The sequence below is a fragment of the Rhinolophus sinicus genome, linkage group LG04, assembly GCF_036562045.2.
Source record: "Rhinolophus sinicus isolate RSC01 linkage group LG04, ASM3656204v1, whole genome shotgun sequence".
Classification (NCBI taxonomy): domain Eukaryota; kingdom Metazoa; phylum Chordata; class Mammalia; order Chiroptera; family Rhinolophidae; genus Rhinolophus; species Rhinolophus sinicus.
The window spans coordinates 152360038-152385416 of record NC_133754.1 but is presented as its reverse complement, the minus strand read 5'-3'; the positions used below and the strand labels follow the sequence as shown (position 1 = coordinate 152385416).

Sequence of the window (25379 nt, the reverse complement as noted above, 5' to 3'; positions counted from 1 at the left end):
CAAAGGCAGTGGCAGTGAAAATTTAGAGAGAGGTAAGATAGTTATGAATTAAAATGGATAGAAGCTTCTGAGAAACTGGAATAGTACATGAGGAACAGAAGATACCAAGGATGAATCCTAGAGGTCTGCCTTATGCAATTAGATAAGTGGTGGTAGCATTCATTGAGATAGAGAAAACTCGGAAGGGGATGTTATTTGTGAAGGAAAGATTTGAGTGTGTTCTTGGCTATTCTGAGTTTGAAGTGATTTAGCTTATATAAGTGGAGATGTTGAGTAGGTGTTAGAATATAGGATTCTGGAGGTCAGAGCAGGATCTGTCTGGAGATGTAAGTCTGAGAAGCTGTGGCCATAGTTGAAATCTAGAGCGGGATAAGAGTGACAGGGGAAGGGAATCTTGCTCTTAGCCTTAATGAAACTCCAATAGTCAACGATCAGGTAGAGGAAGCTTAGTCTGCAAAAGAGACTGAGAAAGAAGAGACAGTAAGATGGGAGGAAAACCAGAAGAACGTGTTTTATTTTTAAAGATATGAAAAGAATAGAATGTTTTAAGAACTAGGCAATAACTAATAGTGTCCAGGCCTGCTTAAAGTGTGTAAAATGAGGATTTAAATATGTCTGTTGGATTTTGTTACTAGCAATCATTAGTGACCTTCATGAGAGGTTTTTTTTGTGGAATGACAGAGTGAACAAACCAGATTAGCATGAAATGATGAATGAATGAGAAATAAGAAAATGGAGATAGAAAATAGAGGTTTCGTCCAGAGGATAAGAAAGGGAGATAAAGTGATGACTTGGTTAGGAATGGGAGGTCAAAGGAGTTTGATTTTTCATTGGTGAGACTTGAACATGTTCAAATTCCAGTGGGAAGGATCCATTTGAGACAGATAGATTGGATATATAAGATGAAAAAAGTATAGATGATAGTGTATGGTTCTGGAAAAGTCTGGAGTTGGTGGGATCCAAAGATTAGGAATTGACTTTTGAAAACAAGAGAGATGTCCACTTGTTGAGAGATGCTTAATGTAACAGGAGTGGAGAAAGATGAAAAAAATGTCTGGAAGGATATAGCAGTGGAGTGTTGAGCATGAAGTAGGAGGCGAGGTCACCAACTATGAGGAAAGGGGAAGCTGAAACTGTACGGACATGTCTAGAGAAGAGTGACATAAATTTGAAAAAACTGCTTTCGAGAATGCAGTGCATTGGCCAAACAAATGTAATATGTTGCTGACTGTTTGTTTAAAATGTAAGTACGATATATAAAGTTGCCTTAGTTAATCTTCAATTCATCATTGATTTTTAATTTTTGCATTTCTATGCAGGCTTTAACATGATTGCCTTCTAATTGTAGCATTTCTCTATCAAACTTCATGAAATGTATTCATACTGGTATAGGAATAACAGTTACATGCTTTTTTTCTTGGTAAAAACACATTTAAAAGTTTTACCAAGTGCAAAGTCAAAGGACATGGACAGTGTTTATGTGGTTCTGATTATGCCATATCAGAAGGACAGGACCTTAGGGTACTGGCTAGATTATCACTGGCCAATTGGTGGATCATAGAATTTGAGTAGTAAGAGAATAAAATGAATATTTTGTGTACATATAGGTAATATTTGCGTGATATACTATAATCCACATTTGGTTCCTCTAAAGGTTTTGCTGCTGTTAGGTGCTGTGTGTTACATCCATCATAACTGTATTAAACACATTTCATATATAAATAAACATGGGCACTTGACCCTTGAGGAAAAAGAGAATAAAGTGAAGAAATTAGAAGGCTGATGGTAGGAATGGAAGTAAAGAAGACAGTTATGTGGAGACCCTGATGAAGCAGATGAATGACACAGTGGAAGTAGTTAGAAAAGTAAGTTAAGTTGGAAGGAAAAGAAGTTGGGGTCTAAATGAAAGATGCCCTAATTAGTAATTTCAGAGTATGACACCATCTAAGGCCATACTAATGGAATGTGTGGCTGATGGGACTCAGTGAAGGTCTTCAGTGATGAGGTTAGGAAGCCAAGGTCAAGGTGTTAGATGGGTCAACCACTTGGCTATTGAAGTCACTCAGGATATTGGCAGGACTTGAGATGGAGAGGAAGGCTGACCATGTGCCAAAGGTTTGCATGAATTGTGGTGATTGAAGGATAAGGGAAGTTCATGTGTAACTGGAAGGGTAGTAAGTGACATCTAAGAGGAAGGGGAGAGCTGTCATTCATGATGTGAGGGGAAGTAATAATTGTTGGCAAGTGATGAGGGGGAGCACTGAGGACAAACATTCCATGTCCTGATTTTGAGCTACATGACAGAGAATGAAGAGTTTACACATGTGAGGGATGTGGGAAAGTATATGCAACAGGGTTTTTTCTTAAGACAAGGAGATCCACTCTCTCTCCTTTCCTTTAGCAGACATGTTAATTATCGAGTGCTCTGTCATTGCATACAGAACATTGATTAAAGCGTTTCTTATATTGTTCATCTTTTATTGTACAGATTGACTCAATGTTTTTTGCAATCTCTTTCAGTGGCTTTGCAGATACCACGAAAAGAAGACTGCTTCTCAGAGAATTGCTTCTTTCTTAATCTCCTCTGTTGATTAGCTTATAGTTACAGTTCATGGATTTTTTTTAAGGATTCTTATTTGTTCAAACAAGAATAATACATTTGGAGAAAGAGTTTTTTTAAGCGAAAAGTTGGTCACTTTATGGAAAGTTTAAAGAAATGCTTATGTAAATTCAAAACCTAGAATGTGTCTAAAGAAAAAATCCATTGATATCATTAAGATCAGTATATTTTCCTTTTCTTTTTGTGGGTAAGTTTTACAGGAATTTTTACACCAAGATTTTTGAGTACTGCATTTGAAGGATTCTTTCATCAAGTTAGCATGATAGAAATGTCACTCTTGACCTTGTTTCTGAAGGCTGTTTTAACCTTACTAATTAAGCAACCTCTGAAGCTATTCAGTGAAGCTCTCTTGAGAGTGGAGGGCCTTTGATGGGGAAAATTCCCTAATTGGGTAGGACCTCTCATCATAAAACAGCCATAACATGTTGATTATAGTTTTACCATTAGGAATTCCATTGCTTCACACAATGGGTCATCACAAGAATTTGATTAACCTAAATCAATTTTAGCCTGGAGATATTTGGAACCATTGAAAACATCAAGTCACCTTAGCAATCCTGGAGTCTAAGGAAAGAGGATAGGCTTTTGATTCATGATAGCAAAAATAAATATTGTACAATAGAGTTCGGATTTTTATGTAACAGCAATCCTCCAATGGTTGCTAATGTCTAATACCTTTTTCTCCATGTCGCTCAACTTGCATTTAAAATTTGTAATGAAAATATTCGTGAAAACAGAAAAGAATCGTATATAGAATTCCCATGTACCCATCACCCAGCTTTAATAATTACCAATATTTTGTCAATCTTCTGTCGTCAATCTTCTCCTTTGTTTTATTTGTTTTCTGTGATGATTCAAAGCAAATCTGAGATATATTATTTCATCCATAAACACTTCAGTGTTTACCTCTGTGAATACATTTTTATACTGGTAAAATAACTGTAAATGCTAGAATTTACATAGTGCTTTTAAAGTGCCTTATCTCATTAGGTTATCACAAAAAAATTGATAGATATCGTCACTTTTGAGCAGATAAAAAGAAAACCCCAAACCCAGAGGTTTTGAATGGTTAAATTAAACTCTCAGGGGCTACTGAATAGTGACAGTGGGTTTTAAACATGGGTCTCCTACAAATACTTAACTCAGTTTTACACTCTGCAGCAGATGTGACCATATTAAGTAAAAAACTATTCCTTGGGCACTTGACTTTACTGCTCTGAGCAGAGCTTCTCTTTTATTGGTCTTGTGATACCTGGGTACAAACTAAAGAGGGTAAGGGTAGCCAGAGGAATATAGCCACAGAAATGCATATTAAACATGTTTTTTATTCTGATGTTTTGAACTCAGGGGCTATCAGGAACTTAACCCTGTATTTTCCCAAGGAGCAATGATCGAGTATGTGCTAAGCCAGTGTTTGCATGATAGAACATAACCATCATGAGTAAGGAAAATCAACATGGCTTAGATTTGCTGAGGACACCATGCTTAGTGAATTTTATTCATCTATTGATTAAATTCACCAACTCGTTTCATATTGTCAGGACTATATATTCACTTCTCAAATATGGCACTGACATGCAGACTTTCCACCATGAAAAGTAAAAATGTCACTCAGGTGGTTTAGGGATTTGCTCTTGTGCAGTGGATCAGGAGCAAAGTATGATACTGCACTGATTTTTTTTTCCCTTTCTTAGTCTCCACAAAATAGAAGTATTTGGCTGCCTTGCTCTTACCTCCAGGAGTATAGGTACCCTAGCCCTGCAGTGTCCACACCTGCAGACACTCAACATTGGGAGAGTCCCCAAGGTTTCTGAGGCCTGCCTGGTCAGGAGCCTGGAGAACTTGCGAGAAGTAACTGCACTGAATGTTGCTGGCCTCAAAATGGTGAGACTTCTTGGATTCAGACTGACTGTTTAGTTGGGCTCCATATTCCTTTGTTTTCAGACCATAAAACTAATAATGCTTTCCCACTTCATCATGAAGTAATTCTCTGAAATGGGTCCTTAAGGGAGAAGGAATCCCATAGTACTTGTGTGATAGAAAAGATTTAGACATTGGATTATTTCTTCTATTCAAAAGAAATATTTGAAACTGGAGGAGCAACTATGATCCCTCTAAGGAAACAGTGCTATGTAGTTATGAAGTAGGTAATAGATCTAAAAGTCAACCCATTAACTGGGTCTTTTGCTGTTTTTGTAACTGAAATAATATGTATGGTAATTTAATAACACTATTGAACAAATAAGAGATGATACTATCTATTGTTCAGTGAGCCCCTCCCATGTTCCAGGAACTGTACATGGCACTTGTTACACCACTAATTCATTAGCTTGCTATCTTTCCTGTGTGAGAAGTAGCATTATTCCCAGTTTATAGGTAGAGTTGGAAGAAACACAGTACAGGTCACAAAGATGGTAAGCCTGGACCCAGATTTGCTGATTCCCTCCCACCCCATCCTACTGATTTCCTTCTGTGTGGAAAGACAAGGCAGTTTGACTTTTTCCTCCATATATGCTTAGCCCAGCTATGACAGGGCCATGGGACAGGCTGATTTTCACAAATCGAATGTTGATTGTGATTCTGTGAACTTGTAGTGGACAGTACTTTCTGAGAACCGATTGTCATCATGCTTTTTGATAATGGTTGATTGGAAGCCAGTGAAAAAATGTTCTGATGTAAGCAGTTGAATTACAAATTTTATGTGCTCATTTTCCCGTTTTATAGCTCATTTTGGGCTCTGAAGTTTTCTTGCTTTGAACACTGCTCTGAATGAAGTAATGAGGGAAGAACAACACTGTATTTCTTTTAATTTTTAATCAAAATGTCATGTCCCTGAAAGAAATTCGCCATTAGAAATTGACAGTGTGTTCTTAGCTTGCTTGATGATATATTTAGATGTGTTTGGGGAAGTCTTCTATAAGCTGAAAATTCTGGAAAGAAATAATTTCTCATTCTAAGTCTCTTTTAACTCAAAATAGCAAACTCATAGCAACAATAGCTTACTCAATTTCTAGCTCTTCTAGTCCATGAAGAGCTTTCAAATCAGCATACATGTGCCATGTTGGATTACTTGATATCCTAAAAACGATGATGGATATTATACAAGGGCAGAGCCTGTTGAATTATTTGAGTCCAGCTTAATAATTACTGTATCACTATAATATTTGAGGTTCCTTAGTTAATCTAAGTACAAAATGGATTAAGCTCTTCCATGACTATGATTTCTATATTCAAATGGGGATTCTGTAGATTCTGGCACTAAAAGAGACAGACAAGAGCACAGATTTGGAGCCCATCTCCAGAACGTCTTTGGGCGGTAGGTGTTGATCAAGAAGTAAACCATAGTTCCTGGTACGTGGTCAGTGCTCCATAAATTTATGTCAACTTAACGACTGGGCTGCGACCAGGCTACAAAGGCTATGTGTCAATTAAAATTTTGTGCATCAAATCTGATTTTGAATGCATAGTGAAGGCTTGCTATATTTAAGAACTTTGCCTAGAATTATTTAAAAATGATTAAGTACTTCCTAATTTGCTACTCTCTAAGTTTGACTTATCTCTTACGTAAGGTTTCCTGAAAGTGTGGGTCAGCTAAATGTATGAGAAAATAATTTAGCATAACATGGTATCCTGGACAGGATCTCTCCTGTGATTGTTTCCTTCTTTTTTATCCCAGGAAATCAAAGACCCTTTATGGTGTTCTCTGATTGTCAATCCTTTTCATAAACTCTTAAGAGAGTCACCATGGAAGAACTTATACTCTCTTTGCTCTTGAGACTGGAGGCCCTGTGGTCCAGATGGAGTTCAAAGATTGAAAAGTGGGCTTTTGTACTCACTTACAGAGAGCATAAATATATATATGCACTTAAATCAGACTATAATGGGTAAAGGGAATAAATATTACAGCATAATTATGATACATGATACATAAATAGATGAATAGATAGAACATAGATATAAATATATGCAAAGACAGAAATGGACAGATACAGATTGAGAGTGGGTGAAGGTTGTAGGACTTGGTTTTCATTTCTTTGTGGGTTTGTACATCCATTTATGTATAAATGGATAGGACTTTCAAAATCCTGCTCTATTATAAATTATGAGAGGGAAAATCGAGGTCTGTGTGCAGTGCCTAGCACCATGCTAGTTGTAATTAGGTGATTATTAGTGATTTTTTATGATAACAATGATATCAGGAAGATGAATAAAATCTTCCTATTAATAGAATACTAAGTAGTCATTAATTAGCATGATAGTTAAAAAAACACGAGCAGTCATTAAAATAAGCAGAAAAAAATCACATAAAATCTTGGGGTTAATCCAAGATTAGATTTGATTTTCTTGTGTTTATTAGGTTCCAGTTTGGTGCATTTTGATCCTCAATTTTAGTGTTTCATACCTCATTTTATCCTAATAATTTAAAACTAGCGTACTAGGCCTAAACATAAAATTCATTTTAGAATCTTATAACCGATTCCATTTTATATCATTAGTTTATCAAAGTCTCTCTTACTTTCTGATTTTATTAATAAAGAACCTGGGAGCTTGTATCAGATGACTGACTCTGATCAGTTTAGTTCTCATCTGAAAGTACTTTGGAAAAAATATGGCCTCTGGAATCATCAGTCCTAGGTTTGACTGTCAGCCTTGCCATTTACTTAGGGACAGCCTCAGGAAGACCTTTAACTCCCAGACCCAGTTTCTTTAGTTGTAAAGTCGGGATATTAACATTGATATTTGTAGGACCATTGCAAGGACTAGAGTTAGTTCATATAAAGTTTCTAGATTGGAATCTGACACACCACAGGCAGTCCTCAAATGAGAGCAATTAGTATTATGTTGCTGCTGCTGCTGATTATAACACATCTGAAAATAGGCATATTTTAATTTCTAACACACTCGATTCATTGTCCTATCTTCTTTGTTCGGAGAGCCCTGTGATTGAAAATAAATTCTTACTCGTTTCCTCCTGTAGGTAAGAGATCAGATCATTCATCTTATTGTGACACAGTGTCCTAAACTGGACAATCTGGTCCTCAGCTCCTGTGCTCAGGTAACAGACGTGAGCTTGGTGGAAATCAGTACCAATCTGCGAACTCTCAGGTACTTTCTCTTCTCTGAGCTAACCAGACTGCAGCAAAGTGATCACATTATGCTTTAGGACTGTGGCTTTGTTCTCCTGAGTTTTCTTTATCGAAATCACTGGAATAACTAATACACTCTAGTCGATGGATGAATTAGAAACTGAGACTCTGCCTGATACATTTCTGTGTCTTGGCTGAGCAGCCAGCATCATTCTGTGGAGTGACCTGACCTAGCAAAACTGACTGAAATAGAATGAAACAAAATGGAATGGATGTATGACTTGGGGATGTGTGAGATTTTATTTGACCAAAGATTTTTTTGAAGGGCAAATTTAACAAATGATTTCAACAACAGCACTGTGTTTGTTGTGTATTTCTAAGGGGCCTGTCTTACAATATCAAAAATGGTTCTGCTTCTTCCTTTCACCATCAAATATAAGCAAGAACGGGGATAGTGTGGAGAGGTAAGGGAAGGCAAAGTAGTCAGAGAGGAAATGCCGTCCATCATAGAAAAGCGCTTACCCATGAGTATTCACCAGAGAAATGTGTCACATTAAAGGTGTTGTTCTAAAGGATCTGAGCCACAGCACTGTTTGCTTAATTTATTCCTATCTCATGACCCTGTTCTCCGTTTTCTTTTAACTCAAAATTACAGAGCTACAAAGGACAATGCGGCACTATCTTTATGTAATATTGTGTAATTAGCCTCTGTTTTAGTTACTGTTGCTGCATTACAAGCCACTTGGAATTGAGTGGTGTAAAATCATTTTATTAGACTGACAGATTCTGTGGTTTGCAAATTTGGACAGGGCATAAAAAGGATAGATATCTTATCTCTATTCCATAATGTTTGGGACCTCAGCTGGGAACATTCGAAGGCTTGGATGACTTCATTATTGGGTCTAGAATCATCTGGAGGCTCCTTCACTCACACGTCTGGCATCTGAACGGACATGACTTGAACTCTGGACTCAGCCAGTGTGAAGAACCTACACATGGCCTTTCCTTATGGTTTGGGCCTCCTCGTGGCATGGCACCCTCAGGATAGTGTAGCTTCTTATATGGCAGCTTGAACATGAGTATCCCAGGAAATAAGGAGGAAGCTGCATCATCTTGGATGAACTAGCCTTGAAATTCATGTAGTTTCATTTCCGCTGTACTCTCTTGATTGAAGGAGCGACAATGCCACTGCCCATTCTAGAGTTGAGTCACCAAAGAGAAAGGATCAATAACTTTATATAACTTCTAAATTAATTATTGACTTCGAATTATTGAGCTGAAGAAAACCTTAAAGATCCTCTAATCCAAACACTTGTTTAAATAGTGAGGATATTATCAAGGGCCAGAGAGGTGCTGTGACTTGCTCAAACTCACACAGGTAGGCAATGGCAGGATTGGAATTAGACCCTGGTCATCTGACTAATATGATCTCTCTCCACCATGCTGAAAGAGTGTTAGCAACTGAGCAACACTTACTCCAAACAGCTCTCTTTTGCAAGGAAGAGAATTTTGTAACAGCAAATGACACCAGTAGTGACATCAAAGACTACACAAAACAGCGACCACCACCATGACTGAAAACATGGAAGACAGAGTAACAGCTGGAAATCCATCAATATGTCACTTCTCTAATAGTATTGCCTTGAGACTAGGACTCTCACAGACACATATATTTAGTCATCATAGCAACTCTAAATGTTAAGCAGTTATTCCCATTTTTTTTCAAGGAAAATTGTGGCTCAAAGGAATTAAATGACTTGTCCAAATATACCTTATTAGTAAATGACAGTATAGAAGAAAAGAGATTAATAATATAAAATATAAATATAAATGATAAAAATTAATAATATCATTATTACATCTGTGGACATGTTTATATACAGGTTTTCTATATTATGAAAGCTGAAACCATTTTTGATCTTGTAAAAATTTGACAATGATTTCTCAAATAGTATTTCATTGAAAAAAGTCATTATTCTATTTCTTGATTTTGATACTTCAAAATACTTAAATGAAAATAGCAAAAACATTTGAGCTTTATTTGAACTCTGATCGTGGAACTCTTATTCATTTTATCTTTCATACCTTTTTAAAATAACTCTCATGATCAGAACATTCTATGAAAATCTAGGTAAGGCTGAACTTGTTTAGATAGTTAGAAGTCATGGTCCTTAACCAGTTAGATGTGGGGAGCACAGAAGACAAAGAGCACACAAAGTGATTTGAATTGCATTGGTATGTGTCTTCTTTATAAGCGCAAATTCCAGTGAAGTGACTTTCCTCTCAGCTAGTTAGTTAAATATGAAGCGAATGTTTCTCCATGTAGTAACACCAACTCTTGACCTCCTACTTAGGAGAAGGGCAACTGAGTGTGCCAATTTTGTGAAAAGCACCTACAAATCCTTTTTACTTAAATTCTATAGGTATCTCAATGTGAGTGGATGCCGACAGGTAACCAATGCAGGAATCCATGCATTGGCAAGAAGCTGCCACCAGCTCACGTATCTGGACCTAAGCTCTACAGGGATAAGCAAAAGAGGGTAGAAAATGTTCAGATTATCCTTTTCATATAGTTGCTTTAAGAAAATGAATCATGAGTTAATTATCCATTTCAGTTTATCATTTTAAGGGCACCTTTGTGAGTCTACAATGTAGACTATGATATGGCAGTCAAAAAGAATCTGTAGAGATTCTTGAAAAAGAAAATACACGATAAATAAAAATATAAATGTATTTGTTGACTGATTACAATGGGTTTTGACAGCCATCAGTTTGTGGTTCCTGAACAACCATCTTTCTTTCTTTCCTCCATCTTTCTTTTCTCCACAGTCAGCATTTGCTTTTAAATTCTTAAACATAATCACCCTTCCCCAGGATACTGGAACTAATAGGACACTTTTCCAATGGAGGCTACTTCAGTTATTCCAAAGGGCCCTACATTTATCCATCATTTAAGTGAGGGAAATTCTCACTTATGCTTGGGCACGGGGCTACTTTTACTGTTGTTAAATAAAGTCAAATGTGCAATGTAAGAAGCAAGCAATCACGTTTCATTGTCAGGGCATATGCCATGTTAATTAGTAAGTAATGTTAATTAGCCAGAACCCTTGTTAAAATAGCAATATATTAATCACGTATAATTGACCCATCTTTTATAAGTGCCAGCCCAGAGCAGGAGGTATATACTAGCTGGACAGTTTGTGAATACTTTCATTATATTTGTTCACTTTCACTGATTATCAGGATTTTTAAAAAAGAAAACTTAGTACTAAGGTAATAAAAATAGAACATACTAACAAAAGCCCAAAAGGAAAGGCTGAGGTGTGCATAGGTGCTTTTATTTATTTAATTTTGTTTCAGTTATAGTTGACATTCAGTATTATTTTATATTAATTTCAGGTGTACAACATAGTGGTTAGACATTTATATAATTTATGCAGTGATCCCCCCGATTAGTCTAGTACCTACCTGGCACTATATATAGTTGCTGCAACATTATTGACTGTATTCCCTATGCTTTACTTTAAATCCCCAAGACTATTTTGCAACTACCAATTTGTATGTTTTAATCCCTTCACCCTTTTCACCCAGCTCCCAACCCCCCTCCCCTCTGGCAACCATCAGTTTGTTCTCTGTATCTATACTTTTAAAAGCTCCAACATATTCTTGGGAATGTAGGAGGCCATGTGCATGTGTAATGTGCACGTGCATGTGTAAGGCTGTATGCATGCTCGCAAAATACCAGAGAAGGCTCAAACACTTACCACTTGAAGGTTCCAGCAAGTAGGAAGTGAAAGCTATGGCAGAGTTGAAAACTGCCTGTGTGAATGTTGAAGGCATGTCCTGAAGCACACATAGAGTCCCTCAATAAAGACTGAGGGATGTAATAGTTCCAGATATTTAGGAAACATTCTATCCAATCATTGATTAAATACTAAGCTGAGCAGACACTTCAGTGGCCACACATGACAAAGAATATAGACTTTAAAGAATTACTTCAGAAAAACCACTAATCAACAAATGCCAACAAAAACTAAAAACAGCAACAACGACAAACCCAGTGGAGGAGGAGAATTAGATTTCCAGCCATAATTGCTGGAAGGAAAGAAAGAAAGATGGTTGTTCAGGAACCACAAACTGAACCACAAATATTATTGCCATATCATATTATTTAAAATTTTGCCATATCATTATTATTTAAAATTTCCTATTTTTAACAAAAATTACAAGACATGCAAAGAAACAAGAAAGTAAGGCCTATACACAGTGGTGGAAAGCAATTAATAAGAACTGTCCTGGAGGAATCTCAGACATTGGGCTTGCCAGATAGACCTTAAGTCAACTAGTTTAAGTATATTCAAAGACCTAAAGAAAACCATTTTTAAAGAACTAAGGGAAAATCTACCAATGTCTCACCAAATAGAAAATGTCAAGAGAATTATAGAAAGGAACCAAATAGAAACTGTGGAGTTGAGAAGTATAATAATTAAAATGCAAAATTTACTGTAGGAGCTCAACAACATATTTAAGCAGGCAGAAAAGAAATTCAATAAACTTGAAGATAAATTAATTGTGATTATATACTCTGAGGAAGACAATGAAAAAGAATGAAGAAAAATGAACAGATCTTCAGATACCGAGGGGTACTTTTAAGCAGATCTATATATACATAATGGGAGTTCCAGAAGGAGAGGAGAATGGGGCAGAAAAAATATTTGAAGAAATAATGGCCAAAAACATCCCTAATTTGATGAAAAACATTTCATATCTGAGAAACTCAATGGATTCTAGGTAGGGCAAACTCAAACTCCAGATTCACATCTACACAAATCATAATCCAACTATTGAAAGACAAAGACAAAAGAGAATCTTGAAACCAACAGGAGAGAAACAACTCATTACCTACAGATGATCTTTAATAAGATTAACAACTCACTGGAAACAATGGCGGCCAGAAGTCAGTGGGATGACATATTCAAAGTGCTGACAGGAAAAAAAAAATTCAACCAAAAATTTTATATGTGGCAAAACTATCTTTCAAAAATGAAGGAGCAATTAGAATATCCTAAGATAAACAAAAGCTGAGAGCATTTGTTGCTAGAATACCTGCACTGCAAGAAATACTAAGTGTTCTTCAGGTGAAATGAAAGGACAATAAATAGTAATGCTAATCAACATAATGAAATAAAGAGCACTGGTCCCCTTTAAGGATGTATATTTTAGCAAATATGTTCTTGAGCTCTGAATGACCATCTTGTAAAAATATTAATTTATAACCTTTATTTTGTTCTTATGTTTAATTCTTGGACTTTTTCCAAGTAGTTCAAGTTGCTGTATACATGGCCTGTGATTTTGAGAGATTTATTCTACTTCTTCACAACCCCCATAACCCCTAGCTCATTTAGTAAGGCATTAGGGCTCAGTGGGTAAATTCTAAATAGTTCTTCATTGGTTGCTTAAAGCATCCTATGTGCCAAAGACATCTGAAAGTTATTTTTGTTTGTTTGTTTGTTTTTTTAAGATAAAAATACTATTTCATTCATTACTATTTGAAGTTTCGCAATATTTTTTATGATGCTTAAGTTATTTAATCTCATGAAAATTGAGATTTTTTGTATCTGTAAAATGATAATAGTTTAGCATAACTGAATTTATAGTGAGTCAACTTCCTAAAGAAGTCAATGGACACTCCCCACTCCTCTAGATTATTTATTTTAAAGTGAACTGGGAAGGCATGGTGATGGCTGTAGTTTACTGGAAGCAATTTTGCTTTCCTGAGCACATTAAATGATGTTCTTGTACCTATTTGTTGCTATTAGCATATATCATTTTAAAATTTCAAATAAAAGAGTGATTTGTGGTTAAATCTTCATTCCCTGGACTCACAAAGCTGAGTGTACCTGGAATAGATGCAGCAATACCATGCCCGTCATTTAATTTATTTGGCATATTTTAAATACTAGATGATAAATTCAAAATGATCATGGTGAGCTATTTGCAGTGAGGAATAGAAAACAATATCCAAGACAGATTCTTCCCTCAAGGTACTTATCATATAATATGAGAAAAAAATACCACATGCACATGCAGATATCTTAAAGGAATACACATCCCTTGAAGAAGAAAGAGATTGCATAGCTTTGAGTGTGGGAGTGACTTCTTGGAAAGGGCTTAACCCCAGATAGTCATTGAAGTACTTGTAGGATTTAGGAGGGCATAAAACAGAAAAAGGAACTCCAGCTGAGATCAAATTGTCCCCCATTGTGATTTATTTTTAACAGTTTACATTTGTCAAAAGCTTCCTTACACATCAGATCCTCCCCAAAATCTTGTGAAGAGTTTAGGGCAGGTATTAATATTCCCACCTATGACATAGGACATTTTAATTCAGAAAGCTACTTGAGAACTTTCCAAGTTAGTTAATGTAGGATGAGGATTGTAAAATTGTAGACAGCTGCCTGTATTTTAATGGCCTGTAAGCTGAAAAATTTTTTTTTTACAACTTTAAATGGTAGTATTTTAGATAGTTATATAAGAACCTAGATGATATCTTTGCTTTTTATCTCTTAGCCTGTGATTAAATACAAATTAAATCCTGCAAAACCTAAAATATTTAGTATCTGGCCTTTTAAAAAAGAATGTGTTGACCACTGATTTAGGATTTTCGTAATCAAATAAAACTTTAGTTTATTATAATGAAATTAAGATATGGTGCTATTACATTTAAATATGGATCATCCTGTAAATATAGTTTTGCATCTGTCTCTTTTCCACCTAACTTATACCATGTTCTCCTTATTAGCCATCATTTTTTCAAAAACATTATTTTGATGCTTGCTTGATACTCCATTATATAGATATGACATAATTTATTTAAATATTACCATATTGTTCAATATATAGATTACGTCTAATCTTTAAACTAGTGATTTAGGTTACACAGAGCTCCCTTGGCCTGGAAGGGGTAAACATTTGCATAAGGTTATCAAAATTCCATGCCCACTTGATTTTGAAAAATTCTGGGATGGGACTTATGCTCTCATGTTGCTTCCTGTCTTTTCATGCCTCTTTGGCAACTGCTCCCTCTCACATGGTTAATGTTAACTCAGTTTCTTCTTCTGGTTCATTTGTGAGCAAAATACATTCCAGTAAAAATGTTTCAGGGAACCCTAGGAAGGGCAAAGAAAATGCTTTCATAAGTCCTTCCACTTCACCTTGCTTGCTCCAACCTTTCTTCATTTTTCTCTTCTCAATTTTTCTTCACCCTATCAGGAGGAAGAAAAATCCATCCCAGTCCATGAAAAGTGGCAGAACTATCACATGTTATCGTGCAGATTCTTTTCTCCTACAATAGTTTATAAGACTCTCTTCACCAATACCCTAGAGTCTCCTCTGGTGGTAATTCTGGTGCCAGATGTTAAGATAATGATTACTTTCACCTAGGTATTATTAAATACACATCAAAATGATACTACTGTAATAATTCTCTGGGTTTATCTACTATTACCATTTCTCTAAGAATCTAAAAAAAACCAAAAACCCTGAAATCTTTGCCCCTGTCATCTTAACTTTTTTGCTTGATTTTTATAGTCTGGAAATTTTATTAGGTGTATTCATTGTGTGTATGTCTTTCAGGAAGTTCCATTTGCAGTCTCAGAGCAGTTGGGAGGTCAGGGGCAGTAGGTGAGGAGGGATGCAGTAGGGTTAGTGGATATGCAGGGCCAAGGTAAATTTGAGGGTTGAGTTTTTGAAAACTTTGTAAAAAGTACATTTAATAACCATCTATTTTAATAACCTTTTGTCCTCTTTCTCCTTTCTAGAGTTTGTTCATTGGCTAATTATTGTCATATGAGTTTGGAATGTGTGAAACTCAGTTTCTGCAAGAATGTCACCCTGGATGCCGTTAAAAAACTTTGCAAAAGCTGTAAACGGTAAGAGAATGATGATTTTACCCACTTGTGTCTCTCTCAGTTTTAAATGTCATCATGAAGTAAAAAGAACGATATTAGCTGTGATTTGGTTTGTGCATCTTAATAATTCCTAAAGGTTGTTTCCATTTTATTAACACAGAATTCTTGCAATCATTAAATATTTCCCAGAAAATATTGACTGTATTTTAAGACTAAATCAGTTTCTTATGACCTCAATTAGCAGGAAATATATTAATTCCTTTGTACTTGGAATTCATAAAAAGTTCTGGAAAAAAATGAAAAAGTTAAGTGAAATACTCTTCAGTTATGTTGCCCCTGTTCTTGAAACACCATTTACTAGAATTGTACATGCTAGGGAAAGAAAAACATTTCAGGAGTTATCAAAGTTGAAGTGACTATTTCAGGTATCCCATTGGCTAAGAAGTATTTGATTAGTCCTAGTCCACTTTGTGAAATCTGAGTTTTTGGAGTGAAATCTAAGATTTTTGTAATGAATTAATCTACCAGGGAATGGGGAATCCGTAGAACAAATACTTATATATGGAGCCCTGGGACTTTTGTTAGCTTTCGAAAATCAACAAAACAATGGGACAGTTTGAGAAATTTGGTTAGGCAATTGTAAATATAAAAAATTAACTAATAATTTGTTTATCACTGGAAAACAGGAATTGAGAGCTTAAAGGTCATAATGAAATCTACATTGTTTTTAAAAATCACCTCTAAATGTATGGCATTCTTAACAAATGTGTTGGTGGGACAAGAATTCTGTTTTCTTCCACTATCTCATTTTATAGTAGCAATGTGACCTCTTTCTTTTTTTTTTAAAGCCAGCTTTCCATTTTAGTCACCCATCCTCTATAACATTAAAGACTTGCAAATTAAGGAATACATGTAATATTTTAGAAATCCTGATTCTGTATTTCCAATTACTACATTACTAAAAATTTAGTGTCCTACTTCATTAGTGAAGAGAGCCTTATTTGAGTATCTCATCCTTTTAGTACTGAATTATAGTTCCAGAGGAATAGGAATGGTTTTAGAATTTTATAGATCTCTTTCTGACTGATCTAGTTTGTCTCATTTTGTACTTTCGGGAACAGGAGCTTTAATCTTTTTAGGTCTAATAAAAGAGATTAATATTTAACATCTCCTCATATCATGCCACATAGAAATGTACATTTCTCCATTATTTTGGATGAATATAAATGTGTCCCTGATCTAACAATGCATACATTGCATTCCCTGGAGTTAAAAGTAATTTTTGAGTGCTTGAGTTTAAATTCATGGGCTCCCGTAGGAAGAAATCCATTGTAGTCTTAGAATCTGATCTTCCTATTGTTAGACTATACATTTGGGAAAAAGTTGAGTGTTCTAACAATTAGTAAATGAATAACAAGGAAATATTGACAGAATTATTCCAATATTACCAACATTAAAATGAACATAACTGCCTAATAGTTGTTTATAATTATTTATAATTCAAAAATCCTCCCTACTTTTAAAAAAGCTTTGAGACTTTTTATAGTAAAAATCACACATGCACACACACACGTACAGTTGAGCAATTCAAAATTCTACAAAAAAAATGTTTTGTCTGAAACTAGCTAGAAAAAGAGTAGAAATGGAATTTGAGGTCAATATGAGTATCGCAGTTTAACACTAAATGTCAGCTGGAATTGCTGGTATGGAAGGCAAAATGAGATAAACTCTTGGTCCTTTTTGCCTTCTAAAAGGAGGTCTGGTAATTCTTCATTAAGGCAAAATTAATACAGTCTAAGAAATATTTATCATAGGATTCTTCAGAAATACCAAGCAACTGAAAAATTTCACAATCAGACAAAAATTTCACAATCATTCCGGTCAGTCCAGGTTTCTTATTTTTAAAAATGTTAAATAAGTTCCCATTAATAGAATTTCCATATTCTTCCTTCATCCTACCACCATTCCCTTGTGATGACTTCACTTTTTTCCTTGTAAGTTGAATTACTATGTTTTTATTGTGTTTGAAGAATTTTTATAGGCACTGAAGGCCAGTTTGAAAATAAGGAGATTCTTGTCCAGTGCATTAAGTGAATCTGTGCTATGAGAATAGTGAAACATATCCTTCCATCACTGTCTTATATAGAACAGTGTTGGCAAACTTTTTCTGTAAAGGGACAGAGAATCAATATTTTAGGCTTTCCAGGTCATATGTGTCTGTTGCAATTACTCAGCTGTACTCCTGTAGCTTGAAAGTATATAGGCATGACTGTGTTCAGTAAAACTTTATTTATGGATAGTGAGTGTCTCTCACAGCAGGCCGGGCAACACCTTTACCTTTAGAATACAGATGATCTTTAACTTCAGATAAAGATCATGGCCAACTTAAAAAATATACTTGTTATTCTCAAGTTTGACGCTATCTTTCTTCTTTGAGAAACAAAGTATTAGTCAAGGTTATTTTAAAGACTTATCATGTATTTATCACACTAAGAATCTAGGCTCAATTGTATCCACTCCACATAATCTGTGGTCTTGTCTTTTTTTTTCTGTTTGTTTGTTTTCAGATTGAAGATTCTCCATCTTTATGGCTATACCATCACTTCTGACCTGTGCAAAATAAAAGAAGTTTACCAAAGAGTCAAAATATTTCATGACATTTCTGCCCTTGCCTGCTAACATTTTTAGGACAATAGAATTTTTAGCAGTAAGGACTTTGAAAATACATTTAGTTAAATATGCCCAGAAAATTTCCCAATTAAAGTGAGATATAAGTTGTTTTTTAGTTTAGATGGAGGTAGATTATCAAGGAATAATTGCATGGGAACTTTTTGTATCTCCTAACAAAATAATGCATTTTTTATGCCAAATATCTCTGCCACTCTCAATAATGATAAAGTAAAAAGGTAAATATTTGTGTTAGTATTTTCTTGCATGTATGTATTATTTGTTATAAGCGATTTAAACTTTTATCTGAGATTATTAATTGGTACATTGCAAGCTACTTTTCTTCAGTCACTCAATGAATTATGAGAGAACTCTGGAGGGAATACTTGCTCTTTTATACCCCATCAACATATAATTGTATATGTACAATTTGCCATGGTTTTATATGTACTACAGCAATGTCAAATGTGCTCATTTCTGCAGGACTTATGTCAGGGCATTGCAGCAGCTTCTAGGGAGCCCATGGATCCCATAGGGTCCTTTCACAAACTGCAGACAATGCCACATCCATAGACGTGAGCCTCTGTGGAGACTGTTTCATGCCAAGGAAGTGGTTGTACACTGCTTTGGCTGGGTTACCCAGACACTGAGATGAGGATTCCTGTGAATGTGAAAGGTTACAGGAGTGGGACAGGTAGAACTGGGAAGGGAAGGAGAATAAGCAACAGGGCAACAATGACACCCACAATGTCACCCAGCGGGTGACTTTGTCTAAGTCCTACTGCTGAAGACTGTGCAGGTCAACTCAGAGTTGTTATGCACAGAGGGTAAGGGAGCTTGAACACTATTCATTGTTCAAGGTCTACTTCCAGAGGAAATAAAAACTGCCAGGCACCTATGGTTCTCTGGACACACAGGCAAAGCAAACTCTAGCAGCCTGAGGGCAATCCTCCAACATGCAACACAGGGGCTGATGGTTGGGAGGAAATGGACAGGGGAGCTTAGAGGATGAGGCAGAGCAGGATATCATTTGCTACATGTACTATGAAGAGAAATGTGCAGCAAATTTGAAGCAGGTGGTCTGGTCTTGGTTTGAATCCTCATTCTACTAGCTATGTGATTTTAGTCATATCACTCAATCTGAGATTTAGTTTTCTTGTCTCTAAAATTGGAAATCCTACCTCATGAAAGATATTTAAAGGATTACATATGATTACATGGTAGCAAAACAGGGAAAGGATTTTGGACAGAGGGAGCAGCATGGAGGAAGCATAAAGTCTTAAAAAGAGTGCATACTATTTAGGAAACTATGGTGGGAGCACAAGGCATATGTGCAGTAGGTATGGGGGTGGGAAAGGGGTCCTATGGTCACACATAGGAGGGAGGCCTAATCTCTTTTTGGAAGGTCAGGGAAATGATACCTAAGTTGAGGTCTAAAGCAGGGGAGGAGGATATCTGGTCAATATGGTGAAATGAGCTGAAGTGAGAAATGTCCCCTTCCACTTCAAATACATAGAGATGTAGAAAAAAATACAATATAAAGGGTACACTATGAAACCAGACTCAAAGCAAGGAAGGTGTGGTAGATTAAAGATGGCCACACATACTTTACTACCCCTCTTGTTGAAAAGTGGTGACTATTTACCCTCCCCTTGAGTCTGGGTTGGACTTAGTGACTAGGTTGACCACTGGTAGGTGGATAAACTAACAGTCTAGGACTTCTGGGGCTGGATTGTAAGAAGCTTTGTAGCTTTGGCGCAAGACTTTTGAACATCATTCTTGGAGTCCTGAAGTACCATGTAAGAAGTTTGACTATTTGAGGGAAAGACCATGTGAAGAAGCCCTGATACCACTTGGAAAGTGAGAGTTGGATAAAAATTTGAAAATTCATCAATATAATTCATTACATTAACAGAATAAAGGGGAAAAACATGATTATCTAAATAGATGCTGGAAGTATCTAACAAAATGCAAAGTTAACCCATGATAAATATTCTTAGCAATGGAAGAACAGAGGACTTCCTAAAATCAATAAAGGGCAGCTACAAAAATCCTAGTGTTAGCATCACAATTAATGGTGAAAGGTTGAATGATATCCTCCTATGATTAGAAATAAATCAAGGAGATGTGTTTTTACTACTGTAACTCCACATTTTACAGAAGTCCAAACCAGTGCAATAAAGCAAGAAAAATAAACAGAAGATATACAGATTGCAAATGAAGAAGTAAACCTATCCTTTTCTTCCCATATATGACATGAGTTGAATGGAGAAAATCCTAAGAATTCTACCAAACAGTCGCTAGATCTAATAAGTGAGCCTGGCAAGGTCTCAGAATACAAGTTTATCATAATACCAAAATTAACTGAATTTTTATATGCTGGCAACGAATAAACAAAAGATACGTCATGTTCATTGATAGGCAGGCTTAATATTCAGATATCAGTTCTCCTAAAATTGATCTATAAGGTTCAACACAATCACAATGCCAGGTTATATTTTTGTAAAGACTGAAAAACTGATCTTAAAATTTGTATGGAAATACTAGGATCGAAACATCCAAAACAATTTTGAAAAGGAATCGCAGAATTGGAGGGCTTATACTACTTGCTTGATAATGTAATCAAAGAGGAACTTCAACTGCATCTATAATGCTGTATTTGTTAAAAAACACACACAAAAAACAACAACAACAGATCCAAAGAAAACATGATAAAATGTTCACATTTGCTTATTCTGGACAGGGGTATATAGGTAACATATTATTCTTTTCTCTTTTATATTTACATAAAGAGTAAGTAAATTGCTATGATGTAAATTTGCTGACATATTTTATTTGTAAAATATTCACAATTTTTCCTATAACTTCCTTAGGGATAGTAAGCCATGAGTAGATACCATGAGAAAACTACGACTCAAGCTGTTGCAAGGGTGCATATGTTTGAGAGAGTTGCTGAACCTACTAATTGGTCCCTCAGAGGTATGCCATTACTTGTATATCTAGTTTCATTTTAACAGACTTATTGGATCTTTCTGGGGCAGAGTAACTAAAATGTTAAGTCAGCGTCTGAAGATGGCTTTTGTACCTGAAGGAAATCCTATAGGGTAGATTACAACAAGCGTCCATTAAAAGCCTCTCCATTGACTGGGTGAAGAGAAGGTTGAGGGGTGGTGGTGCTCATTCCCCACTATAGGGTCAATTTATAAAGTAGTAGTGAGGGATAATTTCTCATGACTCATCACTCTAGTCATTGTCTAACACACAGTTTCCCAAAGTATGTTCTCAAGAGCATACTTTTCTCTGTGGAAATCCCACAGAAAACAACAAACAAACAACTGAAAGCTTCTACAGTCAAATAAATTTAGGAAATATTAGATTAAAACAGCTTTCTTTATCTCATCCAAGAAGTAATATAGGATTCTTTTCTAAATGTATTTGTGTTTTGGAAATGTATTTGATCACAAAACTCTTTCTTTTCAATAATGCTTTTTCACTATTTTGAGAAGCACGTTCTAACAAGATTATCTCTGATTTTTAAAATCCTGGAGCAGCCACAGAGAAGCTGATCTTTCTAAAAGTCGAGCTGATAACTGCACGCAAGCTCTCCTTACTTACCAATTCATTGGCTCTCAAAGGCTGCTCTGTTATCTCTGGTTCCTTGCTAGCTGTTTCTGGATGCTAAAATAGAAAAGAGGTGCCTGTTATTTCTTTCTTCTCCTCTCTTTCCTCTATTTCTTGAAAAAAATTAGAGACAGATTATATAACCTTGGCCTTCCCCTGAGTATACTGCTGGGGATATTCAAAAGCATTCCTTAGTACCTTGTGAATGGCTTTGTAGATGTACCTCATATTTTAGATAAACGGAGTTCCTTATTCTTTCTAAAAATCAACTCCCATTTTCTCACTGATTTACATGAAAACTTCAGATGGACTGTCAATATGTATTTGTTCCTAGCAAATTAGTCTTAAGCCTCCTCCCCACTGTCACCCAATCTTTTCTGCCAATTACTTAATGATGTATAAAAAAACACTTAAAAATATAAAAGGCAACCCAGTATTTATAGGTCTTCTTTGGAAATCTTTTTATAAGCTGAAGAATCCTTTCAAAATGTGAGTGATTTATCAATAGAACAGATTAGAAAGTACAAAACTAAACCCAAACACATCCATGAAGTTAGTATATGCTAAAAGTGGTATTAAAATCCATGGGGAAGAGAGTGTTGAATAAATGGTGTTGAGACAACTAGGTAGAAATCCAGGAAAAAAGTAAAGTTGAATCTACAACTCACACCAGGCCCAAAATAAATTCCAGATGGATCAGAGTTTTAACATGAAAAATAAAACCATGTAAAAGACTTGCAAAAAAAAAAAAAGCTTTTGGCCTGTTACTAGAGGTGACATAACACACGCTAAACAAAGTCCTTGTAAGTGACAGGTCACAATGCAATTGTGGAAACTTGGATAGGAAAAGAAGAATCCAACTTTTTCACTGAAGCTGGGAAATAGTTTGCTTAGGCAGAAGAGAGAAAAACTAGAGAATGTTTGATATTTACATTTTGTCATGACAATAAGGAGCGATAAAGTTAATCATGTAATCAAGTATGGCTTGTTTGGGGGACCATAGGAGCCCTGATGGAGGCTTAAAGGAAAGACGTTTGATATATAAGCTGGGGCCAGATTGCAGAGGACTTTGACGGCCCAGATGAAGAGTTTACCCTTGGTTCTCTTTTATTGGGGGTCCTCTGGGGGTTTATGAGCTAGGTTGCAGGCTTCTCGACCTCAGTACTATGTACAGTTTGGGCCACATAATGCTGTGTTATTAGGCGCTACCCTGTGCATCAGAGGATGTTTAGTAGCATCCCTGTCCTCTACCTACTATATGCTAGTAGCATCTCCCCATTTTCAAATTGTGACAACCAAAGATGTTTCCAGACATTGCCAGATGTCTCCTGGGGAACAAAATTACCACTGAGTGAGCACAACTGAGCTCTAGAATGCCGGAATAATTGTTATTTAAGGACTATCCAGCTGTGGTTGTGTAGTATGAATAGGATGTTGGCAGGACAGGAACCTGAGAGAATATTAGAAGCTGTCCCTGTACTCTAGGTATGGTACAGGATTATAGTTAAGGGCCTCCAATAAAGTACATCTTCCCGTATCCATGACCTTGCATAGTCCCCTACAGCATTGATGTAGAGCTTGGCATGGGACTTGCCTTGATCAATGGAGTATCAGCAATCATGACACAAGCTGAAGCTTGAAAAACATTTGTGCACTTGGACGTACTCTCTCAGAACACTGTCGCCATGTGACAAGGCCTGTATGAGCCTCGTGAAGACCATTTCTGGTCTCCTGTAAGGCAATTTGGCCATACAAGGTAAAAGAAAGGAAAATAAAAGAGGGACATTAAAAAGGACATAATGAAACATGACATAATTAACAACAAAATTTAAAAGAACTTTATTGTGAAAATACATTATCTTTGAAGACTTTCATTTATAGTATTTTTTTTTTTTTTGCTTGTTGGTTTATCACCTTGTTGGGCATCATACTTTTTTTTTTTCCTGCTAAAATTTCTTCCTTCAATAAGAGAGCTTTCAGTTTCCAACTAGAGAATCAATAATACTCTCAGAGACTACTGTGAATTAGCAGCCACCTCTTTTATACCGGGGTTGCCAAAAAATATATATACGAGTGGACACTTTGGGCAACGTTGCTCAAGCAGTATTTCGCCATAATCAGAAGTGTCTAGACGCTGATGGTAACCACTTTGAGCACCTCTTGTAATTGCAGAAGTCAAACGTGACTTGTATTCATCTTTTGTTATCGGTATATATTGTTACAATTTTAGTACAGTTTTTTCCTTTCTTAAAATGTGTATACATTTTTTTTGGCACCCTCTGTATTTGCCATAGCTTGGTAAGCTTTCAGTTTTACCAGGTGGGAGGGATGACTGTGCTTACCCAAGGATTTGCAAAAACTGATATGCTATGTTATCATTTTCTAGTATAGTATGCAAGCTGGCTAAGATTTATATAATAGAAAAATGGGAGTACTTCAAGAACCTAGTCAATGGAGAAATGAAACCAAACTGACAACCAGTTATTTTATCTTTTATGGTGAAATTGCTTTATGGCCAAATAGCAGTGTGGTAAAAAAGTTTGCAGCAAAAATACTTGGGTAAAGTTGTTTACAGAAGCCATCTAAAACCCCTGAAGACACACGCTCCAGCTAACAGCAGGCACCAACTTCTATACACATGAATGAGGACCTCCAAGACCATGTAGTCACTATGAAGCGACCATGGCTACATGATCCCTGCAAGCCAGCGGAAAAAACCACATACCTGAGCCTTGCCCCAATTGATGACAATGAAATTATGAACAAATAAAATGGTGGTTGTCTTATTTTTATTTATTTATATTTTATATGGTGGTTGTGATACTTAACTGTTATAGTAGGTCTGGAGTAGATTAATATTAGTGCAAATGAGAAGATGTGTACATAAGACATTTGAAATAACCCATGTTTCTTGATGACTCTTCTGTGAAGGGGCTCAGGGAAAGGGCAAAGCAGGTCAAAGAATATAAGAATTTAGAAGTAAGTGCAAAGATAAGAGTGAGCTCAGGAATGAAGTTGTATGAACAGTCTTCAGGAAAGCACTTCTGCCTAAGCAGTGAAAAATATTAACTCATCTATTTTGAAAAAAATACAGATTATTTATTAATTGCCAGCAGTATAATATTTCAAAGATTCAGTTTAATAAATGTATTTGTAAAGCTTTAAAGGCATTACCAAGCTAATCACTTTTTAGTTTATATGAAAAAATCAATCTTTGGAATAAACAGGAAAGCACAAACTCAAAATCAATAACAATTTATATTGCACTAATAATAAAATTCATTTCAATATATTCGCTGTCCACTTGTATAGAATTATATTCACTTATCAATTAGATTGCTAAAACCAGGGCTTCTAATGTAATGCCTTTCACAATTTACCAGTTAAGTTTACAGCTTGATAGATGCTGTGTGTTGATCATATTTATTGTACTATTCAAGAAGAAACAATTCTTCAGATGTTTAGCACTTAGTT

General features: G+C 35.8%; 1 protein-coding gene across 6 annotated transcripts in view; it reads left to right on the top strand.

The window, feature by feature from the left end:
- The window catches only part of LOC109457324 (uncharacterized), a 92607-nt gene extending 70974 nt beyond the window's left edge, over nt 1-21633 (top strand). For 2 of the 6 annotated variants that reach the window (XM_074330590.1, XM_074330589.1), the window contains exons 10-14: nt 4315-4504; nt 7599-7726; nt 10131-10247; nt 15528-15638; nt 18185-21633. In XM_074330590.1, the coding sequence (XP_074186691.1) occupies nt 4315-4504; nt 7599-7726; nt 10131-10247; nt 15528-15638; nt 18185-18296 (658 nt within the window). In that variant the 3' untranslated portion in view covers nt 18297-21633. Of the gene's footprint in view, nt 1-2520; nt 4505-7598; nt 7727-10130; nt 10248-15527; nt 15639-18184 lie in introns of those variants that run through there. The other 4 variants (XM_074330593.1, XM_074330594.1, XM_074330592.1 and 1 more) reach the window with 3 other exon arrangements.
- Nucleotides 21634-25379: the final 3746 nt, after the last annotated feature.